The 16399-nt window shown below is 38.1% G+C and overlaps 1 protein-coding gene across 2 annotated transcripts in view; it reads right to left on the reverse strand.

Annotated features, from left to right (window-relative positions):
* Positions 1–1011: 1011 nt before the first annotated feature.
* The window catches only part of itga9 (integrin, alpha 9), an 88168-nt gene continuing 72780 nt past the window's right edge, over positions 1012–16399 (reverse strand). For both annotated transcript variants that reach the window (XM_079854513.1, XM_079854512.1), the window contains exons 22-28: positions 15557–15665; positions 14331–14438; positions 10728–10853; positions 10349–10468; positions 9724–9819; positions 7796–7915; positions 1012–2687 (exon numbers count right to left, since the gene is read on the reverse strand). In XM_079854513.1, the coding sequence (XP_079710639.1) occupies positions 2589–2687; positions 7796–7915; positions 9724–9819; positions 10349–10468; positions 10728–10853; positions 14331–14438; positions 15557–15665 (778 nt within the window). In that variant the 3' untranslated portion in view covers positions 1012–2588. The remainder of the gene's footprint in view (positions 2688–7795; positions 7916–9723; positions 9820–10348; positions 10469–10727; positions 10854–14330; positions 14439–15556; positions 15666–16399) is intronic.

Raw genomic sequence — 16399 nt, forward strand, 5'->3', positions numbered from 1 at the left:
CTAATTACAAAGTGAGATAAAGAGCTAGTGTAATTGTATAACACGACTAAAACAATCAATAATTTAATTCAGAATATTAAAACATACATTTCTGTGCAGTTTCATTTGTTTAAATGTCTAAACAGATGCCGAGAACAATTTGAGCACTTTCCTGATTTTGATGCAAACTTGTAATTCCATCCATCACTCAATATAGCAATCCTTGTAATTACAAAATATAAATATATATATTTTTAATACTGTATTCCAGAATACAATGCATTTCCATCCACTTCCAGTATGAATTAACCATTCTATATAAGCTGTGATTTTCAACATCCCAACTCATCATTTGATTGCATTGCTAAAGATGCATTGCTAAAATTCAAAAGAACAATTTTAAACACATTTTTAAGATAACCACTTCATATGTAACTTACATATGCACTTGCTAAATTCCTACTACTCAAGCATATTACTTTTATTTTAAATTTTTATAAAGCATATCATTGTATAATGAATTTGGTCATATATTGATAAGTAAAAAAGAGCAGACATTGAACACTGCAGTAAAGAGTAAGCAGTACGCTAGTTTTACACTAGAGGGCCTCAGTGCTACAAGCAACACACTAAATATTTTGGGTGGCACCGAAACAAAACAGAGACGAAACATCTGTTTGTGATTTTTAATTTTAAAATGGCAGTTTCAGTAGATAAATATACAGCTTGAGCTTGTACAACAAACATATTTCTCAATACATCTATAAAACTGAAATTCAGTGACAGTAGTTTATTCTAAAATGCTCAAAATAGGTGATAATGGCAACAACACTCACAGTTATGTTATACACTTACAATGTCAAGTATGTGTCTCTCTGAAACACACCGATGCAAGAACCTGGTGTTGGGCCGGACATGAAAAGCAGACGTGTTTTTGCCATGCCATGGTGATATATATATATATATATATATATATATATATATATATATATATATATATATATATATATATATGTATACTTTTTTTTTGTTGAAAATCTTCCAGAGATCATTTGACATCCAATTGCAAAGCTATTGATCATTCGGTAAACATTTACTTTCAAAGTAACCCTCCAAAATGAGAGGGAAATGGAAAATGTAACAAAACAAGCAACCAAGTTCAATGAACGTCTAAAACAACATCAGTTCCATTTTTGTCTTTCAGATGAGATATTTTAAAATCTCTATATTTAAAAGCTAAACTTATTTGGGCTCTGCGCCATTTCTGCATTGGTAACAAGCTTTGTTTGAGCGGTTAAAGGCAGAATGGATGTGAAGTCTGACAGCGAACAGCTCATGTGAAGTCCAAACAAGCTGTTCTCATAAGATCCAAAGTACGAGTTTGTGCCCAGTGATGAAGTACTGCACATTCCCACCTATTTTTAGGCCATTACACACTGCAGGTCCTACATGGTTAAAACACGAGCATACGCAGTCTGAACTTGTCATGGGATTTGTTCAAAAGCAGGAGACACATACTATATGGTGTTAGATTGACTGAAGAAGAATAACACAGAACATGCTGCAAGTCCAAAAAGAATATTTTTACACTTGCAGTAGAATTGTAATTCATGACTTGAGATCTTAAGTCAAACAATTGCGACATTGTGAGTGAAATAAGGATTCAATGAGGAGAATTTGTAGGGTGGGATTTGATTCATTGCACCCATTAAGAATTGATTAGATAATGAAAAGTTTCTATTTGACAAGTGGTTGGAAAATAAGACAAAGTCAGAGAAAGTTCATATATTTTGGTTAAAGATTATGAAGACTTTTCCTTTGGAATATCATGCATCTTTCAGTGGGGTCAATATCCAGTGCAGAACAAACAATGCTCTAAGCTGTGAATTTCACATATCATGAACAAAACGTGTTTGAGCTGAGAACGTAGATGCTTTTCTCTTTCTGTTTTTTAGCACGACTGGACTGAAATGAGCAACTCGAGCAGTTTGCAATGATGCAGTTTGTCTGGGATAAGGGTTCATTCTCGTTTGTTCATGACATTTAGTAGCTCGAGAGTTGTCCGAATGAAGGACACAAACGTTTGCTATGTATTCTCTGTAAATGAAACCTTGTGGGGATAAAGAGATACAATCCATCTTCAAGGTCTCCCCTTCATCTGAAAACACTGTGAAGGAATAACATCATCTGTTTGGCATGTGTCAGTCATCAGTGCTTTAAAAACAACTCTTGAAGCTCTCTTCTATACAGTATGGAATACATTTTATAAAAAATAGATTTTTTTTGCTTTTCAACAGCGCCCTGAGGGTTGTAATTGTCTGCTAGTATTGACACAATATCCACATTCCTTTTCAGGAAGTCTCTCTTTCCGTCTCTTCAAGAGGCCTGTCCCATTGGGATCAATGGTATTCCACTGCGAGTGTTTTCTGGCAGGCCACACGGTCCCCTTAAACGTCAGCTAGATCACCATCAATGAAAAAAAAAGTGTCAAACCTCCGAAAAATCTGGAGAATATTCTTTTCTTCCACATATGGAAGGCTGGAGGGTTTTAGGAGAGAGCCGTGATGAAGGTAGCAGCTTATTGGATTTTCTGAACCCAATCCAAGCTCTCATTGGCTCTTCTGGACCCAATCCCAGCTTTCATCGCTGTCCTTCCTGTTCTTTTCCGCCTCTATGATTTCTCTGTAATGCCTCCTGAAGAATCCCATCTGCAAAACACAAAAATAATTGTGTCAGCAACATTCAGGGTGTGACAGTGGACAGATGTACAGACGCTCGCTGACAAAATTACACCCCGTTTCCCAAGAAAAATCATGCTAATACACTACCTTTCAATATTGTGAAAACATTAATACTTTTATTTAGCAAGGGTGCATTAAACTGATCAAAAGAAACAGTAAAAACATTTATAATGTTACAGAAGACTTCTATTTTAATTAAATGCTATTCTATTCATTTAAGAATTCTGAAAAATGTCAGTTTCCATAAAAATATGAAGCAGCACAACAGTTTTCAACATTGATAATAATCAAAAATGTTTCACGAGCATCAAATCATCACATTCGAATGATTTCTGAAGGATCATGTGACACTGAAGACTGGAGTAATGATGCAGCTTTGATCACAGGAATAAATTAGTTTCACATATTTAAATAGAAAGCATAATTTTAAATTGTAATTTTAAATTTTACTGTATATTTGTTCAAATAAACGCAGCCTTGTTGAGCAGAAACATTAAACATATTACCGACCCCAAACTTTTGATCGATAGTAGAAAAAGGAAGGAAAACTACTTGTTTTAACTGGCAGATCAGATACACTCAACCTAATGCAATCCTGCTGTCAGAGGAAAGGGGATGGAAATATGTATTTAATCAAATTAAATATAGTATATGAAAATACCACACATTTTGAAGGCCTTGATCTAACATAAGGTTTCATTATGAAATCCCTAATGACTGATGATATTCAAACTGTAAGAGGAATGCTTTATCATATAGGTATCCAAAAATATTATTTATACATCCTATAAATGTACATTAGCAATGGTATTAGGTGTCATCAATGCCTGGATTGAATGTGTACACATGGATATTTTGAATTGCTAATGAAATTTGAGCAACAGCAGAGGAGACGTTTTTAAATAACTATATATATATATATATAATGTATATACACAGTTGCAATTGAAATTATTCAACCCCCATTGAAAATCTGGTTTTTGGGTAAAATTTACAGACTTTCAGCTGTTTGCAGTGAACAAATGACAAAAGTCATTTAAATAGCTCAACACAACAAATGTGGTTTCCCCAAATTCAACTTTTAATGACTTCTGCAGTTTCTTAAAGGGATGGTTCGGAGTAATTTCAACCTAGGGTCCTTTGCACCATGACCTCGAGCCACACACCCCCCCAGAAGCCTTTTTTTCCCTTGGTCGAACATTATTAAAGTTAGAGCTTATTTAGAGATATCAGCCGGATGGTTTAGTGCAGACGCTAATGGATCCAAGGATGTATCTCGTAAATTACCCCACTAATAATGCCCAGAATGATACCAAACTTATACAGTAGTACAAATAGGTACAAATTTGGGAAAAGCCTGTAAAAGTACTGGCAGAAAGCGATGCATGAGGACGTAGTGTAATGACGCCCAGTTCCAGGAATGCACTAATATTTTGTTGGTAGTACCAGTTTGCAACAATTATTAGTTAACACTAAAGGTGATGATACACAGGGCAACTTTTTGAGCAATGTTGCTGGGCAATCTTGCATAGCGATTGTTGCTTGGGCACTTTCCCATTGAAAATGGGCAATACATTTCTATCTGGATCATTTAAATTGGTCGTGGGCCCTGTGTCTCATCTGGTTGCCCGTTGATGGCAACATTGCTCAAAAAGTTGCCCTGTGTATCATCACCTTAAAGGACAAGTTCGGTATTTTACACTTAAAGCCCTGTTTACAGATCGTTTCTGATGAAATAGAACGGTTAAGATTAAATTTTGGACAAATGCTGCTGTCCCGAGAATTTTAGGTTTCTTTCGCTTTCCCCCCCACCAGTAGACTGGGTGTATAGGTGCACTGGAACAGTCCTTCCTAAAACACATTAAACTTTCGTTTACAAAGACGTGAAACTCACCGAGTGGTCAGGGGTGTTCACTGATATGCTCACACAAAAATCGCTGCAAAAGATGCTTTCCAACAGGTTTTATCGTAGTTTTTGTCCAACTCCATTGACTTGCATTGGATGTGCTGTGAGGTACGGTATTACTCCGCGCCGGAAACTGAAGTGGGGTTGTTTTCTTCTTCTTCTTCGTGTTTTTTTTTTACGGCGGATCGCAAACAATGAAATGCCAGTGGTTTGCTTGCAAAGGTGCATTATCGCCACCAACTGGGCTGGAGTGTCTATTATTCAAGCTCTCAACGGAAGAAGTACGGGTGTGAGACGTTTGTAAAAATAGGTCCACAGTTTTACAACGAATGGTAAAACACCTGTTGGAAAGCATATTTTGCAGCGATTTTTGTGTGAGCATATCAGTGAACACCCCTGACCACTCGGTGAGTTTCACGTCTTTGTAAACGAAAGTTTAATGTGTTTTAGGAAGGAGTGTTCCAGTGCACCTATACACCCAGTCTACTGGTGGGGGGGAAAGCGAAAGAAACCTAAAATTCTCGGGACAGCAGCATTTGTCCAAAATTTAATCTTAACCGTTCTATTTCATCAGAAACGATCTGTAAACAGGGCTTTAAGTGTAAAATACCGAACTTGTCCTTTAAGTTGTTAACACTTTCTGTGTTTTCTTTCTGTAACACTTTGCTTTCTGCCAGGACTTTTATGTGCTTTTCCCAAATCACTGAAGTGACCTCGACTACCGGGTTAGCGGTAGCATGAGCCATCAGGCAAGTGTTATTTAAATAAACTCCTGATGTACTTACAAACTTTCCAATGCCTTGTTTGAATGAATTTTGCCAATAAACCTGATTTGCAATGGGGGTCGAATAATTTCGATTGCAACTGTGTGTATATATGTATATGTGTATGTATATATACACACACACAGTGGAATATGGTCCAATTTATTGTATGGAAAACTCGTTTGTGTTTCTCAGAAGAGAGAAAATCACACAGATTCTGAGCAACAAGAGAGAGTAAATGATGTCATTTTTGAGTGAACTATCTCTTTGTGTAGTTCGAGCCAACGGAGCGGCTGGGAGTCAGATAAATAGTGGGATGGGCGACACAGATAACGCTACTGTAAAGAACCGCGTCAGCGCAGGAAACGTGCTGTTCCTCTTCCTGTGACTCAACAGGTTTGTCTTTGTTTGAATGCAGTTTATTGATTCAGACCTCGGCTCTCTCCAGGCATTTCCTGAAGCTGGAGTAGCTGGACATGTGCAGCTCATGTTGAGGAGGTTTACTTTGGCAGTTTTGGGATTTGGGGGGGAAAGTATCCCTACACCAACATTCCAGGATTTGCTCTAGTATTCCCACTGGAAAGTAATGGAGTGGAAAAGAAAAGAAGGTCTTGTTCGGGAAGCCTTGAAATCCGTTCGATTCACTTTTATGTGTAAGTGTAAATTATTGTCAGCGCTGTGTTTTGTTCACTTTACGGCCGGTCTAAAGCTCTCTATTGAGCCCTCAGGCCAAGAAAAACAACAGTAGTGTGTGAATGAGGGTCTAAGGGACATGTGACCCTCTACAAGACTCCCGCTAAGTCTAGCTAAAGTGGCTCTGTACTTTTACTTTGCACAATGACAATAAAGTTGAATCTGAATCTGAATCTAAAGACCATCAATACACTAATTATAATCCAAGTCGTCATTCATGTACTGCATCATTTCACTGATGTTTCATTATCTAAGAACTGTTACTGTACAGTTCAACCACATCCGTTTTACTGTGCCTTTTTTTGTCAGAGGATATTAAAAGCAAGCCAGTGCTAATTTAACTGTAATGGGACGCTGCACATGAGCAGGTGGTTGTACTCTTTCAACACACCGTGACCTGATGGGTCACATTCTCTGCTGACATTTACTTTGCAAAGAACCGAACTGCTGTCTAACAGGAACCATTTCTGGCTTTTGATTTGTACTGGGTCTCATGTGAAAAGACAAAGTGAACATGACAAGCACATTTGGACTGGACGTCTCTGTGTGTTGGACCAATGAGGGAGGAAACCTAGTATGAGCATGTGTATGGTTCACCATCCTCTGTTGATTCTGGAATAAGGTTTATACCCCAAATCACTCTTAAATACCAGCATAACCCTAACATCAGAGAGAAATGACAGGTCGATAATGCTCGAGCTGCTGAACTTAATCCTCAAGGCCTCAGAAACGATCTGAAAAGTGTGGCGTACACAAATCATTAAGCTTTCCAGCGTGGCTCATGAATATTAATTAGCTGCCATATAGCAGATAAGTGTGCGGTAACAGCAGTCTATTACTGTTTACCCGATCCAGTCTTGTGTCGAGTGTAAATATAACTCGTTTGGGTTACACTTTATTTTAAGGTGTCGTTGTTACAGTGTAATTATATATTTAAGTACTGGGTAATAATAAGCAACTACATGTACTTACTATAGAGTTAGGGTAGGATTAGGGTTTGGTTGAGGGTTAGTTGCATGTAATTATGCATAATTTATTGTTATTACTATGGTAAGTACATGTAACATATGTAACAAGGACACTGTAAAATAAAGTGTTTCCCTTGTTTGTTTACAAGTAAACTCCACTGTGTAAGCTACCTTTTAATTTAGGGCCCAATGAAATTAGTTTAATTTTTATCCCCAAATTCTGTGTTTTATGATTTAATACAAAATCATAAAACTTACAAAATTTCAAAAATTAGTTTTTTTTCAATGTTTCAATATTTTTGAAAGAAGTCTCTTCTGCTCACCGATTCTGCATTTATGTAATCAAAAATAGAGTAAATATTATTACAAATTAAAAGAAAAATAGTGATATGGATTCATTGCCCAGTTCTAGTGGTTGCTACAGTAGATGCTTCTGCTTGGTCTTACAGTCGCTGTTTTACAGTATGTGGACGGCTCCTATTTCTTCCCTTTGCACAGTGACCGGAACTCATAAAATATGATTATTTCCCAAAAAGTGTGGGTGGTGAAATATCTAAACATGTTAAACGTTTGGTGCACTCCTGCCAACCCTAAATCTAATCCTAACCTACTCCTAAAATCAGAGAGAAATTCTAGGCTGATAAGAATGTTATTCAAGCCCCTAAATTCAACAGCAACCTCGAATGTTTTCTCCAGAACCAACACGGATGTTGATCCAGGAGCATGTGTTGTCTAAAGCGGTACCTTCCAGAGGAGCACAGCGAGAAGCAGAAAGATGAGGATCCCAACCAGCAGACTGATGGCAATGATCCATCCCACCACGTAACCCCTGGGCTCCTGACTGTGAAGAGCCTCAAACACCAGCTGCAAGAGAGAGAACACACACACAACATTCAGCAGAGCCCGTCATAACCTCACTGAGTTGAATAAACATATTAGAGAACGTCATTCTCAGTGGGACCAAAGATCTGATTTTATAGACTGTATGAATCAGTGTGTAATTTCCTGGATGTTATAATGTCTGCGCTGAGTCTACAGTATATTAGGCATTGACTCAATCAAAGGGAAATGAGATTTCAAGTCAACAAATCAATCAAACACACATCCGTGAAGGTTTTCATTTATCCAGATCATTGTATAATGTCAGTAAGAGATCATTTATTTACAACTGGACTTCATTTATCATTATAAAAGGATGAGCTATCCTTCTAAATAACACTCGAAACGCATACATACACAGTTTTATGCACAATATGTGTTATATGGCATGCGTGCTTGCTGACCGTAAAATGTGGAAGAATTTCACCTCTGAAAACCATAATGCACTTCCATAAAAACACAGCGAGAGCAACAGTTCCCTCAATGGATCTGGATTTAAATGTTGCATGAAAAGCTAGCAGAAAATCCCAGTCTGGAGAAAGATGCCAGCCCAGATAAATCTCGCTTCAGCTTCTGGACACAATTTCACTCCTTGACTATGAGGGCCGGAATAAAGTACCACAGTTCACGGCCCGCAGTCGTGTAAAATCACAAATGAGATCTCTTTAATATCTCAGTTGTTTCTTCTAAACAGTAATGAGATACAAATGAAGACCTTTGAAGAAGTCTCCAGCTTCTCTGATGTTTCTCCTGAGACACCAGTATCTCACATGTAGCTCCTCGTTATGAGTTATGAGAAACTATAAACTCTGCTCAGATTTGCCAAAGTTTTTTCCCCCCAGAATTATTTACTTACTTTTAGGATCTTCTAAGATGAAGTCAATCCTGAGCTATGAAAGAGCAATAATATCTTCAACTGTGTGCTGTCTATGAGATAAACAGTACTATATATCACTTCTATTCTTGACTAACAATGGAAACTGAAGGGTAGGATATAAATATCGCACTAAATATATCGAAAGCATTTGTTGAGTTCAGATGACTCAGTCGAACACTGAAGTAAAGATATAGTAGCATATAAAGGTTTAGCGATCACAGTCGGTCTGTCATTTCCAATTTGTCTAGGTGGCTGTGAACATGATGGAAATTATACATTTGAAGCACGCTAGAAGACTGTGTGGTATTAATGCAATTTCTAAATGAGAGTTGCATGTCCACCATTTGCCCGAGGGACTGTCTTGTGCAACTTAATAAAAGATTGCTCTGGGACTGATACATTACCTAAGTGCCGAGGGCAGAAGGGGCACAGACCCATTAAACATCCCTATTAGGAATTGGCCACTACACTGGTTGAAACCGGGTCAGAAACCCAATCAGCTGAATGCAGGGCTGAGTGAGATGCCATGGCACCAGACACCATCAGCTCCACTGAAACACGTCCCATATTCCTCCAATCAATCGGCACGCCGAGGTCTGCAGTATTAGAGTCGACTGTTCCTGAGCACAGCTGTAGAGTAAAAAAAGCCTCCTACTCCCACATGAGCAGCAAACTCGACCCACATCTACAAGTTGATGAGCTCCGAATCATGCAAACGGACAATTTAATTCTCTTGCGTGCATCAGGGGTCCTGATCGGTTTCAAAGACAATAATCATACCGGTTTCAAATCGCACAATGAAAACCACTAACATGTCGGCTTGGGTCTTGAGTGTAGTTTACGGTAATGGTACAAATATGCTTGGCAAGAAATGCCTGACTGTTGGATTGGATTATTCATCGGTTTGATCACTTACAGAAATCTCCTCTGGAAGTCCGGTGGAGACCTCCACGGCCCTGTCGTCCAGCTGGACGTGACCTCGTGTCACAAACTGAATCACAGAGGAGCTGTCCTGCAAACCACACATAAAGACAGACACATTTACAGACAGACAGAGACGCATCAGCCTAATTTATAAATGTTAAGGCACTGCTCAACTGTTCCAGTTACCATGTCTTTTTTGTAGCGAAATATTGTGTTAAAACTGTTATTTAGCACTATTTTTGATTACGGTTTCTGCTTTATTAGTTGTATATTATATATATATACGCAAAGCTGAATTTTTAGAATCATTAATCCAGTCTTCAGTGTCACATGATCATTAAGAAATCTTTCTAATATGCTGATTTGCTCAAAAAACATTTCTTATGGTGTTTTAAATGTTGCAGAATTTAATACTAAATTACTCATCATTTAAAGTAGTTAAACTACAGTCAGGCTAGACTGTAGTTTAACTACTTTAAATGATGAGTAATTTAGTATTAAATTCTGCAACATTTAAAATTTGAATCAGATCAGTAAATTAAAATCACAGAATTTCCTTCACCACACTCTCATGACTTGCATTGACATTTCAATAACTTTTTTACTCAATTACTCACCCTCTGTAGTATTTCAGTGTTCAGTAGTATTTGCACATCTATACTTGTGGCCTCTTCTTTAGCCTGAGAGCCCAGACTGCAGGAAATTGTTAGACACGCTCTGCCAGGCCGGTCGCAGTCCTGTTGACACAGTATACCATCAAAGATTCACCCGTTCAGCACAAAAACTGATGTGAAATGAGGAGAGTGTTTTTAGGGGGCATTAAATGCTGTGATCCGCTGCACTAATACAAATGCGTCGACAAAAAGTGCTGTCAAACAACATTAAATATGCAAATATGGCTTATTTCCAAAAGCTAAATGCATTTGGATGCCATTTTCACACAGTGAGGTTTTTTCACCAATAAGTGAACTATTTCCAATAAGTCCTTTGTCATACCAGAACTTTTCTTCCGGATTTGGTGAAGAAGGCAAAAATGGTGTGGAAGATGCTCTCCTTGTCCTGTGGGATTGTGCAGGGTTTGGGGTTCTTGTGCCACGTGCAGTTCCCTCGACCTTCTGATACCTGAAGACACACAGAAAACAAGATCAAATTCATTGTGGGAGAGTCTCACACTCAGTGTTATTTTAGCATCATTCATATACTACTTAGTTAACTATAATAAACCGGCTTACAGTTCCGTTTGAGGCTTAAACACACTTGTTCACTGTTGAATTACTGCTGCCATCATCAATAGAATATGTCCATAAACATATCAAAATATGTCCAATAAAATTCTTTTCATTTGCAAACTGCCAATGGTTGGGTTGGATTATTGAAAGGTGATGTGCTGACATTGTAAGTCATCCAGTGAGCTCAGACCTGCTAAGTAATTCAGATAACGAAAGGAAGTTCTTTCCCAGTGGGAGTTCGGAAGCCTTTCTCTGGCAGCGCGTCCCATCTGGAGTGATTTAATGTCCCGCTGCCCCTTCCACCCCTCTGGCCCCGGGGAACACTTCACCTCTTCCTTTAATTCGCATCCTTTCCAGTCAGACCTCCATAGAGTAAAGCATCTAAAGACCTCACATTGTCTTCTCTCAAGTCAAAGGAAAGGATCTCAGCCTGTTTCATGTATGACTTAACGAGCCTACTTTACAGTGTGTCATTTACTCCCGGGCTGATTTTCACTACAAAACCTAGTGACTTGCCTCCCTAGACAGCGCTTTAAGAAATATACAACCCAAGCTTATTGGAAATTGGCGACATCACTGAAAAATATTGCTTCTAGCACGTTTGAATTGTGAAATGTCCAGTGAGTGCCGCTAAATGTACATTTAGTTTTTATCCGAACCAGATGAAAATGAATCTGGCAACATTTTATTATGTTATTATGCATCGCGACAGTTCAGAAATGAAATGGTAAAAGGTTAATGCTCTATCGCCTTTGAAAATAATGTACCACCTACAATAAACCCAATCAACAGTGTTGACAAAAGCAAACGTGAGATAAAAATGCATTTGCTGAAGGAACGATGTCATTTTAGCTTGCTTCTACTTTGAGCTTTATTTTGTGATCGAACAATGACTTCATAAGAAAAGTCATACATAAGTAGCTGATTATGTGATGCAAACTTTAAAATGTATTAGTTTACAAATTATGTACTATGGTAAAAGTGTTGTGAGGTCATAACAGTATTATGCAAGAAACTGTGCAGAAATAAGCCTTTATTAATAGACATTCTGCCATTGTAATCCTAATTTGTGTGAAAAGGATTGAAAATTGTTGGTGTTTTACTGCAGTGAACTGTATGTATACAATTTGCCTATATGTGCGCTCTCAACACCAATGTCATTCCAAATAATAGGCAGTAAAATTAATGCAAACATTTCTAGCTACACAAGATAAACTGTGTAAACTGTAATGCAAAAGCACACGTTAAGTATGTTTAAAAAAAAACTGTGTACTTGCCAATCATCCACTTTTGCATTCAAGTATTTGCTTGTGTTAATAAAATAGGTCCTCTGTTGGTGTTAGAGGTCACATTAAACCCAAATTATATAATATATCATTCATATTTTAGTCTAAGCTATAATAAAGGTTTTCTTTTTCTTTTCTTTTTTTTTATATTTGGCTCTTTGCTGTTTTTCAAAGTGTCGATTTCTGGTGAATTGCATGTAAACCAGTGGGGGTCAATTTGACTCCTAACACTATAGCAGGCACAACATTTATACAGCCCTTCCAAAACTACATTACATCTACAGTGAAAAAATTGGTGAAGAAACAATTTTCACTTAGAAATTGCTAGTAAACAAAAAGAATTGGCAAGTAACACATTGAATTAAACATTACATTTTGAAGTAGAAAGACTGAAATAATGTTTTCTTATAAAACAAACTCCAATAATCGGTTTTATTTATAACTTTCAAAAATATTTTTTTTACAGTGTGTGTGTCGCAACTTGCACATTCATGACCCTGAAGTCATAAATAAACAATTTACCCAGTGTTTGAAGCAGTTTAAATGCGGGTCAAATTGACCCGAACACAAAAGCAGGGTTAAAGCATGTTTGTGGCTTTGGAAGGTAGAAGACGACTTTAACCAGCTCTAGGGTTTGGAACAAAGCTATGTCACGTAACCCTCACTAATTTAAGACATCTCCTCAGCGTCGAGGGACCAGCCCAAACTGTTTATGTAAAAACGCCCCATATGTTTTCAGCCATGTGAGCAGTGGAATTCTTCCACGTGTGCATTTTTAATTAGGCCGAGTGTTTGTGCGGTCCGTGTGGGCGCCTGGGAACATCCACTCCTCTGTGAGTCGGGTTACCCGGCATTGCCACTGTGCTACAGGTTAGTCAGGGTGAACAGAAGCTTTTCCCCAAGTGTCCCATTCCACCCTTTCGTGCAAGCCGTCTAATCCCTCGTAAGTGATTCCATATGGGGCGTACAGAGTGGGATACAAACCTCCCCTGTCCTCCCATTCACAGTCAACAGGTTGATCCCTTGCCTGATCTAGTAATATGGCCGCCGTAAGGGTTAAATCAACATTGAATGCGGTGCTGGTCTTGAATTTCTACCCTCGATATGAAGCTTATTGTGAGTCTAACTTAGGCACTATCCATGGCACCTTGTCTATCACCTCTGAGTTAACTATAAGCCTGAGGATGTTGACCTCTCTAAACTCCGTGCTGTATGTGAAAAGAACATAATCAACACGCCGCCCTCATTTCTATAGATACAGTATAGAAAAAGCCTAGCTCTGTATATTTAGCTGAAAAATCAAAACATGCAACGATTGTGGCATTTATGAAGTACTTTATAAGGTAAATATAGTACATGTAATCATACTTAACCTTAAGTAAAAACAATGTTTTACACGTAATATAAGTAAGGCATAATTGACAATGGACCATTGAATTATTGAAAATTGTATGCATGTAATATAGGCATAATGCAACAATCCAGGATGAGTTGTTCTACTTATACCATGATTGCCATGTGTACGTTTACGTCAAGACATTTTCCGAGATTGTTTTGTCCATTAAACGTTCTCTAAAAGTCCTTACTTACTCATTTAACTCACAATTAACCCTCATCAAGGCTGCAAAGTCATTTCAAAAGTGTCTGAACCGATTCAGAAATAACGTTCTGAACTGATTTAGAAACCGATTCAAGAAATAACGTGGCAAAATGATATATGTAAGGAATAATTGATGATGGGGACATGAAATTATTGCAAATAAAGGCACCCTAAGGTGGCAATGCAGATATGATGCAATTTGCGTTCATTTTGGTTTGCAATAAATGCTGCTCCTCATGAGAGAAACAAATAAATAATGGATGAATGAATGAATTTAGAAGCTTAAAACGAACATGGTGAAGTGACATGGAAATTATTCAAACTCTCTGAGATTGGTCAGCCAATCAAAAATCAACAATGCCGTGGTGTGACACAAAATACCAAGGAAGAAAAGCTTACAGCACTAACACATTACATTTAGATGAGAAGGTACTGAGAATGAAGTCTAGCTAAATAAACAAGAGCATCAGTGGCAGGAACTCACTTGTGTGTCAATGATATGGAACATATCTGGTCCGTTCCCAGCCAGGCGGTTGGGTATCCTGATGTCCATCGTGGAGCCTGGAAGTCTGCTGGGCCCATTGTTTATCACCTACACAAACAGCACATGGGAAACGGATTTAAACTGGGATTTATGCTCTGCACAACAACTAACTGCTAATTAATCACAGCAAATAGTACACTTCATATTCATTTAAAGCACATTATAATGCAGCTTGGTTCTGGACTGGACATTTTAAAGTCACTTTATTTTGCATAATGATACTAATTGGACCCTTTTCACTTTTCCAGGGTTTTCAGAAGCGGAAGTTGTTATAGTTGGGTAAACTAAACTTGAACGGAAGCTACATTTGACCCAATAGCAAAAGAAGAAAATCATGATAGCGCTGCTATGACTTTCCAAAAGAAGAAAAAATATTGAGAGATTGATTATGTTGGTCAGAAGAGAGAAAGACATCAAAACTGCCATCACTCTCTCACAGTTATGCACTCATTTAGCACCGAAAAATACTTTTCATTTGAGTTTTAATTGACGTTTACTGGACAGGTAAGTTTTGCCTCAAAACTCCATAAAAATTCAGTATCAAGTATGTTTAATGTTACCCTCAATATAACTATAGAACTGAATCACATTGAAGTAAATTGAGCTGAATAATGACACTATTGTCTTCAGTAGAGCTGCTGCACAGCTGAAAATGAAATTGGTTTTTAATAAATGAAAATATAAAAAATATTTTCTAGATTTGCAGTGTTAAAAACTGTGGAAAGGCATAATCACAGTCTGTTTATTGTCTTTAGGATATAACAAGATATCATCCATTCAAACAAACACACAGGGAAGGGGGAGCAACAGATATTATCAATAACTAAACAGAATGAGATAAAAAAAAAAAAAGGAAAAAAGGGGAGGGGAGGAGGGTATAATTAACCATTTTATAAGGCAATTGATCCCCTGATATCTCTAGTGCTTTGATTCAAACGCAAAGCAACATTTCATGTCTTTATTTATTTGGGAAGTAATCATGTAAGTGTGATAGCATACAGTTAACCAGTCATTATCGTAAAATAAAGTCCTTCAGAGTATACGTCACCCTGCTGGTTCAGGGTCCTGATCACTCTGTCAGTGTTTACTGATCACTAAAGTCAGAGTCTGCAATAAAATGCCCAGAAAAACTTTATATCTGAACAGCAAATGAACACATGGGATACCTGAAAGGTGAAGTTGAGCGGCTGAAAGCGGCACTCCATGTCTTCCAGCTGAAGGAAGCGTGATCGGTCGACTGAGTTTCCATATACAAAAGACGTAGGGTTGACCACACTGCAGAAACGGACACACAGTTATACGGCAATCCTTCATTGTGCTTTAATATTATGTCTTTCACTTAAAGAGGACCTATTATTCCCTTTTACAAAGTCTTGATTTTGTTTATAGGCTCTACTAGAATAGGTTTTCATGCATGAATGTTCAAAACATTTTTCACACATTGTACATTGTTGCGGCTCCTCTCTTCCCAATCTGTCAGTAACGCTCTGTTTACTTCCCGTCTCTATGAAGCCCCTCCCTCTGAAAAGCACACTGTGCTCTGATTGGTCGGCTGGATCAGTGTGTTGTGATTGGTCGAGCGCTTTGAGCGTGTTTGGGAAATGTCCCACCCCTTACCATAACCGCCAGTTTAACACACTACTAACTAACTCAACCAGGCCCCGCCCCTTTATTCAGCGTATGAATTATTTAAAGGAGACATATCATGCTTTTAAATCGTTCCTTTTTACATATAAATCATACATTTGTAGTCTATATAAAGCGTAACTGCAATGCTTGGGTCTGAATTCCTCATTATTATAGCTCCACAGGCCCCTTTTCTACCCCTTTTCTGGTGTGCGTCTGAGAGCAACTCGTTTTGGTGCGGTCTCTTTAAATGCAAATGAGACACTTCATACCCCGCCCCCTCTCCAGGATGCAGAGGTGACACTCGGTTCAACTCCACCCTGTTCGGCCATTTTTGTAGTTTGATAGCAGAGATACGATTATCTAGCGGCACAGAAACTTTT

The sequence above is a fragment of the Squalius cephalus genome (assembly GCF_949319135.1).
Source record: "Squalius cephalus genome assembly, chromosome: 21".
Taxonomy (NCBI): Eukaryota; Metazoa; Chordata; class Actinopteri; order Cypriniformes; family Leuciscidae; genus Squalius; species Squalius cephalus.